This window comes from Mercenaria mercenaria, unplaced genomic scaffold (genome assembly GCF_021730395.1).
Source record: "Mercenaria mercenaria strain notata unplaced genomic scaffold, MADL_Memer_1 contig_1983, whole genome shotgun sequence".
Classification (NCBI taxonomy): domain Eukaryota; kingdom Metazoa; phylum Mollusca; class Bivalvia; order Venerida; family Veneridae; genus Mercenaria; species Mercenaria mercenaria.
The window spans coordinates 63,820-71,941 of NW_026460007.1; the positions used below are offsets into that span (position 1 = coordinate 63,820).

Sequence of the window (8,122 nt, forward strand, 5' to 3'; positions counted from 1 at the left end):
TTTTCGGAAACATAGCAATTCACCTGATTAGAATATAAAACTGTACAAAAATGCGTAATAACCTTGTTGTCGTTAAATGTTTTCATAAAAAATAAAACTAAACACAACCATGATAAAAAGTTTACCTTAATAGTGCATTTTAAGTCTTTTGATGAAGGATTGCCTATGGGTGTACTTATTTCATGAAAGTTAAAGTATATACTGAAATCTACCAAGTTCAGAAAGAAAGGATTTATTTCAAGACATGAATTTTTATAACAACAACAACAATAATAATAATAATAACAATAACAACTTTAATCATAACAATTAATGATAACAATAAGAATAATAATAATAATAATAGTAAAAAGTAAGTGACTCAGTATTTTATTGAACTTTATGCGCAGTAACGACTCCGGTTGTTTTTTTTTATATCACAAGAAGATCAAATATAAGTAAGTAAGTAAGTAAATGTTTTATTAACGTGACATGTGCATAAGTTTTACAATACATACATACAAAAATAGTACGCTACCGGCCCAATGGGCCTATAAGTCACCTAAAATCATACAATTATTTAAAAGTAAATTTAGTGTACATGTATTACCCTATGTTAATATTTAATTTTACAAATTTACTATCAACTGAGAAATATATATCACTGACATATGCAGACAACAATGAGTAAGAACGTCTGTTATTAACTAATAAATAAATAAAACCATTGCATGTAAACGATGAAACAAGTTTTTGTGGATAATTTGCTTCCTTTAAAGCTATCGTTCACATTTTAAGTGAGCTGGAGGGAATTCGTAGTTTCGGTGAGATTTGTTGGCTTCTTACAAAAATTTAACCTTAACACATATACTTTACAAAAATTCAAATATTCTGTTTTTCTATTAACCATTACCAACACGTTAAGTTAAAAGTGAAATTCCTTAGAGCAAATACAAAATGTTATATGGTAATTGTAAGTAGTAATGAGTTCAATATCTCGTATTAATTAAATCATTAAACATCATCAATCATTGTCATCACATTTGAACAAAAAATATAAGAAGAATCTTTAATCTTTGTTTACCTCTTTTAAAAACGAAAACAGATCGAAAAGTGTTATAAAAGAGTACTCAACTTTAAAGATTCTAACTATTTACGTGAAATGATTCCAGAAATATGTATAAACCTTTCATGTTTAGAAACCTTTTTAATAACGAAACTGAAAATATTAACACGTATTTAGAACAACTGATTGAAAGAAAGGAAATGTATAATATATGTAACTGCGTACTCGCTTTACGTCATATAATTGTACGACGTTTCATTGAATATGGCGCAATAAAATACTTCGATCGATAATAATGTCTGATAATTAACTGTAATTTACAGCGTAAGTGATATAATACACATTAGCTGTGTGTAAAGCATGCGTATAGGTCATCGCCCTCTGAATACAAAAACGTTCAACAAGTGAAAAACACGAAAATGTAGTTCATTCGTCAAATAACCCTTTTTTAAAATGTTTTGTATATCAATGAATAGAACAGAGCATATCTACAAATCAGTTTATTAAGAAAATACAATATTTCAAAAAATAAAACTCGTAACCTGCTGAATGCAAGTATTACGGACATTGACTTTTTAAGAGAAAACATCTCTTAAACATACATATTTATTTTTCCTTTTTTATGTCAGCTATTTTGACAAGTCACACTCACGATAACAAAAACATTATCACTGGCCATGTTTAAAGCATAAAAAGTGCAGTATTGCAACTTTTTGTCAAAAAAATTGGGAAAAATGTCCAAAGCCATAAAAACATTTAGGGTCGGGCCAAAAATTAGGGTAGGTCGGGATACCGGAAACAAATATTTTTACGCCTTATGTCTTTATTGGTAAATCAGGGTTTACTTCATGGCAACTCGATTCAAAAGTATAACTAACAAGAAATATCTTTAAAAAAGATGGTCGGCGTGATGTAACTGAAACACAAGTTATATATGGACAGAAACCTGCATTTTAAATCTTTTTGCAATGTTGAAAGGGGCCTCTGTGAAGTTTTGCATAAATGAGGACAGTAGTTCTGAAGAAGACTGTGTTTAGAAATTGCGGAGGGACACACGACGGACACCAAACAATCACAAAAGCTCACTTTGAGCAACTTTGGTAACAGTAAGCAAACAATATTGAAATACGTTCTATACTTTATTTCTGAAATTGTTGGAAGCAACATGAATCCTTACCCTACTCTGGCTTATTATCAAATCTGTCTATTTTTCAGAATATGTACAGTACTACTTTCACCGGAAAGATTAATCTAAAATTTAGAGTATAAAATTTAACAGTATCGGACATGTTGTTGCAGGTTAGTAATGACCTGCACTGGTTAGAAAGTGTTGCTGTAATGCAGGGTAAGAGTTAATGACTGTATAAAACAAATAACCTTTTTGTAAAAACAAAACTTAAGGAAAGGAAACTAAACAAAACAGAAATATATCCGGATGAACAGATGAATATTTGGTTATGCACACCTCTTCAAGTGGTACGTATACAACCCGATGGTGCTGTACTTATAGAGGTTATAGATGACGAACGCGTTGTCATTTCACTCTGTGTCACACATGACTCAGAGTGAAACATTTTCAGCCTTTCCTCCAATCAGCGCAACTTTTATTGTGCTTAATACGACACGCCGAAAAATCATGGATAATGGTTTCACTACCTGATTCCCCTTTACTCAATAATAACATAAACATTTTATTGTTAGAAATACCGTGCGTGAGTAACACTTTTTCAAAATGCTTTTTATTACACAACACAAACATGAATATCGTGCATTAATAATTAATCCATTACGTGACATATATCCGCAACTTATCATCACGTAGACTTTAATCATCGTGTCTAAGTGCTTCTCAGCAGAAAACAAAACAGTTCACAATGAATGGCGTATTATTATGAACATGTTTACAAATCATCATAAACACGCGCACGCATTAAACTGGATTGAACAAGAACTTTTTTTTTCAGTATAGATAACAAAGCCATTTAATAAACAAAGGCATTGTGAGCCTTTAATAAACAATTAACAAATGAATGAAAAAGGCAGGACTAATCGTTGGAAAAAATAAGTGCACAATAATCATTTAACATAATTTGGCTCTAGTGGTATATGTTTAAGAAGGTAGCAGGCACTTACTATGGATAAATAAACATGGACTGTCAGCCAGTGATGGAAACCTTTCAACATTTAAAACGGACTTCAAATTAGTTGTGTACTGATTGTTGAATAAAGTAATAGATATTCACTCGCTTTGCTGCATCTGCAGTTCACTAGAAGAAATATATTTTGATCCTACAAGTAAAAAATATCTTGTAAAGGGTGTAAGGAAAGTTAGTTTCAGTTTGACAAATAATCCTATAAACAGTACGACATGTATAGTTTTTCGGCCATACGACACAAAATGTATATGCGGATATGCAAAGAAAGAGAGAGAGAGAGAGGGGAGAGAGAGAGAGAGAGAGAGAGAGAGAGAGAGAGAGAATCTTTTTTTTTTCAAAATAAACATGCATTTCTCACTTTCTAACATTAGAAATTTACGACATACATGTATATGTAAATATTTATGTACAATACAAAAATCATTTACTTTACAACTATAACTATGTGCACATGTGCAAATGGCCTTAACGCATAAAAATGAAAACAAAAATGTCATTTTGTACAAAGAATGCTATGTATTCATCTGAACTTATCCAAAAACTTAACACATGACCACAGGTAGTCTTTCGGTAAATAATATGGATATTTTGTGTTGTATTTTATATCTTAGAAAAATCTGAAAGCTGTTTGTTAAACAGTAACGAACTATCTTTACACCCTATATGCTTGCAATATTCCCTCCTAAAAGAAAAATCATTGCGATTCTAATGAGCTTCATTAAGGAACCAAAACTTTTGTATTTGGAGGGAATATCAAGAACAAATTAAAGCTTCCATCACTGCCCCTCCCCGCGAGCGAGGACGCCGTCCATATAGGGGAGATCTAAACTAGGTTCAAGCCAAAATAGTTATCTCTCGTATATTTCAAATAAGTAATATTTGATACTTTCACTGATATTTCGTCTCCAGCTTTTAATTCAGCAAGTGTCGATACGTAACTATTGTACGAGTTGAAGTATCGATTGCTGGAAATAGTGTGAGGCTGAACGCTTGAAACTAATTCAGACTCCTCCACGTCCAAGATATTGAACTTAAAAATACCGTGTTTAATTGGTATGCTTGTATTCTTAACATTTGGTTTACCGGTGGAGGGGACGCAAGGCTCGAAAAAGTCAACATGAGAATATATGAAGTAAGTGCCTGATACAGGGACAACTAAACGACCATTTCTATATCGCAAGCCGTAACGTTCAAACCCGCTTGTATCGTAGAGTTCTCTCCCATGGCGCCAAACTCGTATCGGCGTCATCTCTGCATGACTCTCTGAAAATATCAAACAGACTTTAAATTTAATCAAGTCTTTCTCTTACTATGAAAAAATCAGCAATCATGGTGATATAATGAAACAAAAAATAAATTAACGTTATCGTTACCTAAACAGACGTACATAAAAGCATATCTTTCTTGCATACCGGGTGTGAGCTTCAGGTGTTTTCACTGGTGCTAGAAAACTCCACCCTGGTATGAGACGACACTCGTGATGTAAACGACGCATATTTAACTATAATTCATGATCTTATGCAATAGATTCGTGCGGTATTTCTTTTTACGTAAATCGAATACCTTGGTAGTTCCCCTTTATTCCTTAGTAAATTTACGAAAAATACATTACGGTACGCTGTAGTAGATAAAAATAAAACTCAACGTCATTGTCTTTGAAACGAAATGACATCTTTCCCTTTTTTTTTTTTTTTTTTTTTTTTTTTTTTTGAAGCATTATAAAATATGCACATGTTTGCATTTCTATGTACAATTTTGTACAACGAAGCTCTGTGCTCTTGGTGTATTATCTATATACGGGTGAAAATCATAAGCTACGACGTTTGCCATGTTCGTTTGCCATTGCATAACTTAAATGTACCAGTATGCAGGGTGGAAACAATAACTGCTTTTTATATAAAAAAAAAAGACAAAAACGAAACTGGCTGATCAATAACTCATGTTTCCTCCATCGAAGGACATGTTTTGCTGTTTAAAAGTTTTGTCAATAAGTACAACCAGGATTTCGTTTCAAAATTGGCGCCTTGTATAACCTTCCCTCCTCGTGTTTCATTGACATAAAGGTTTATAACCGATTTCATATCTTGTTTCAAAAGCGTTCTATAAACAGAATAAAAGGTTATTGTATTTGCACAAGATTACAAATTTATAACCCGAGACAGCCAGTACCCGGATAATATCTGCAGATTCGAGGTTTCTGTCACGTGCTGGTATGAATGCAAAATGAACGTATTTATGTGTTTTTTCTATGTGGTACTTGAAAATATTCTCAATCTTTGTAGTAAAAATGGATGAATGATATTCATGCATACTTTTGTTTTGCTTTGACTGTTCTTTTCCCGTTAGTTTAGCAGCTGGCTTCATTTCCCAAAAATATTTGTCATAAATGGCCATCAGGCGGACTCTGTTTTCGTCTAGGTATTTCTGTTGCCGCTCTTCGTCCTCTTGTTTAATCTTGTCATATTTTTCAGCCGTTATCTAAATATATATGTTCAAAGGTTAATAGGGACATATATATATACGTTCAAAGGTTAATAGATAAATATATATGTTCAAAGGTTAATATATTAATATATATGTCCTCAAAGGTTAAGAGATCTAAATAAGCGTACCTGAAAGACATTTGTATACATCTGAGAGAATCGGGAAACACAGTGAAAAATATTTACCAAGCTTTGAAGAAAAATCTGTCTTTCGATGCTATAAGTATAGCTATCTGTAACAGACCACTTTCATTATTTAGTACATCACAGTCTACCTGTAAGGAAAATCAATTAGAAGATCGTTTTGGAAGCAAAGAAAGCGTTAGAATAATATTGGAATCAGTTCATGAGAGGTAACATCCATCACGACCCATTTCCTCACTCCAGCACCGCCTAAAAGAAACATTGAGTGGAAAAAAGCAGTGTCAAAAATACAGAGAGACACGAAAGGGAAGCCAAATGACACTTTAATACTTATTAAAATTGCAACTTTATAATAATACACACTACTGGAAATGAAGGTTAAAGATAAAACAACATCTTGTAAATAAATTTTGCCATACCCTCTCTAAATAATCATGTATTAAATCCGGTGCATTTCCACAACGAAGAATACCATTTTCAGATGGCAAACATATTTTGTCATTAGTAACAGTGTTTGATAAGTCAGGCATTGTCCAAAAAAGCGCTAAAACAGTTGCTAACACAACAACAACCAAACACAAAACGCAGATAACTATTCCTTTAAAAATGGGCTCCATAATAAACAATCGCAAAGTAATATCTGCACATTGTTAACCGCGCCATTAACACATCTAACGCTCGTTTAAAATGTTAGCCGGAGATAAAAGGTTTTATGTCGTGTCTGTCCCTAATGCAGCTGTTGCTAAAACAAACTAATAAAAAGGCCAATAAAAATCGATTTTGCGTTTTAAAGAGGTAATACCATATATAACATAAAAACTATTAATATTTTGAATGTTATAGCATAAAAAATTATACCTTATAGCCAGTCCATGTTTTACTGTGCTTTTAGACTTTTTAATTTTTAAATTTTTGGATTACGTTACGCCACTGTGTAGTTTGCGTACAAGTTATGCACCTGACCAGACACTCTTACAAATAGGTAATACACGTATGAACATATTATAGGTATCATCTAAAAAGGTCGTGATAAAAACAACTGTTCAAGTCACCTGTACGATTTGGGATTTATTTCAGTGAAAGAAACATGCAAATATTTTAGATACAACTAGAAAAGAAATGTTACAGATTAAATTCAAACGAATTAGATAGTTTTTTTTTCAAACACATTCTCATCATTTTACCACATTAATATGTGTTTAAAATCCTGCCAGGAAGGAAGCCTAATCCATGTTAATCTTAAATTTTAATCAGGTAACATAGTAGCGTAAATTACTTTTATGAATAAAAATATTAAACAGCCTAGATGATTAATTTTCCTACGATACACTAAATTGAAATTTAACAATTATTGTTCAAAATAATTGATACTATAAACCTAACAGTAAAAATCAGTTTTAAGCACGCCTGCACAGGGCGGACAAGAAAAGCATAATACATGTAACCACTGTGTTTTTGAATATACCAGTGTAAATCCGCATTTATCATTTTAGAAGATATTTCTTGTTTCTACGTTGACTTAACAACTTTCGAGTAACGTAATTTTCAAAGATATATTCCAACATAACTCATTACACTACATTTCATTTACCTCAGCGATACGTCTTCAGAGGCTAGTTTTCTCTTGCAGTGTTATAAATTACAAAGTTACAACGTTACATTAGTTATACACTCCAGTTAAAACAATTCTACAAATCATGCTTAAAAGGTTATATCAAGTAACCGATTCTTAGGGATGGAGTACGCGATAGGTATTTCAACAACAACACGTGTTATGTATAGATTTTTTTTATCTCATCAACGTTTCGGCTGACGCCATTAACATACAAATATAAAAGAACGGACGTGACGTTAAACTAATGACGTAACGTCAAATGGCGGGAAAGCGTTCATCAAAATATCAAAATACAAATACATATAATTATATCTACAAGGTTCTATCCCGGATTTTTTTTAGGGATGGAGTAGAGTAACAGGAACGTTTACAATATAACTGTAGCGGCATTACCTGGTAACGACTTTATATCTTTCCATTTTCCGTAGATTTGTTACCTGCATAACAAGTAAACATTCAAGGATATTATCATCGTATATTATAATTCCTGTCAGAAAACTAATAAAAATGACTCCATAGCCTCCGGAATTGAATAACTTTCATCTTATTGCTGTAGAATAGAGCTTCGCCCAGTGCTTCGTATGTACGTTGATGTCTGCTCGTACTTTTAAGCTATGCAGCCTTAACCCTCATAGGCTGTTCAATATTTAAACACAAAACTGGAAACCGTTTTCTACAC

At 32.4% G+C, this 8,122-nt stretch overlaps 1 protein-coding gene across 1 annotated transcript; it reads right to left on the bottom strand.

Annotated features, from left to right (window-relative positions):
* Positions 1–216: 216 nt before the first annotated feature.
* LOC123554723 (tumor necrosis factor ligand superfamily member 15-like) lies at positions 217–6,460 on the bottom strand. The gene is made up of 3 exons (XM_045345027.2): positions 6,248–6,460; positions 5,514–5,679; positions 217–4,464 (listed from the first exon to the last, which is right to left on the bottom strand). The coding sequence occupies exons 1-3, from the start codon at positions 6,443–6,445 to the stop codon at positions 4,025–4,027; spliced, it is 804 nt and encodes a 267-aa protein (XP_045200962.2). The 5' UTR covers positions 6,446–6,460; the 3' UTR covers positions 217–4,024.
* Positions 6,461–8,122: the final 1,662 nt, after the last annotated feature.

Coding starts and splice junctions, on each gene's coding strand:
- LOC123554723 (XM_045345027.2), bottom strand. CDS start 6,445: ATGGAGCCCATTTTTAAAGGAATAGTTATCTGCGTTTTGTGTTTGGTT. Junction 5,680..6,247: donor TACATGATTATTTAGAGAGG/GTATGGCAAAAT, acceptor ATATATATTTAG/ATAACGGCTGAAAAATATGA. Junction 4,465..5,513: donor ACAGTCAAAGCAAAACAAAA/GTATGCATGAAT, acceptor TGATATTTTCAG/AGAGTCATGCAGAGATGACG.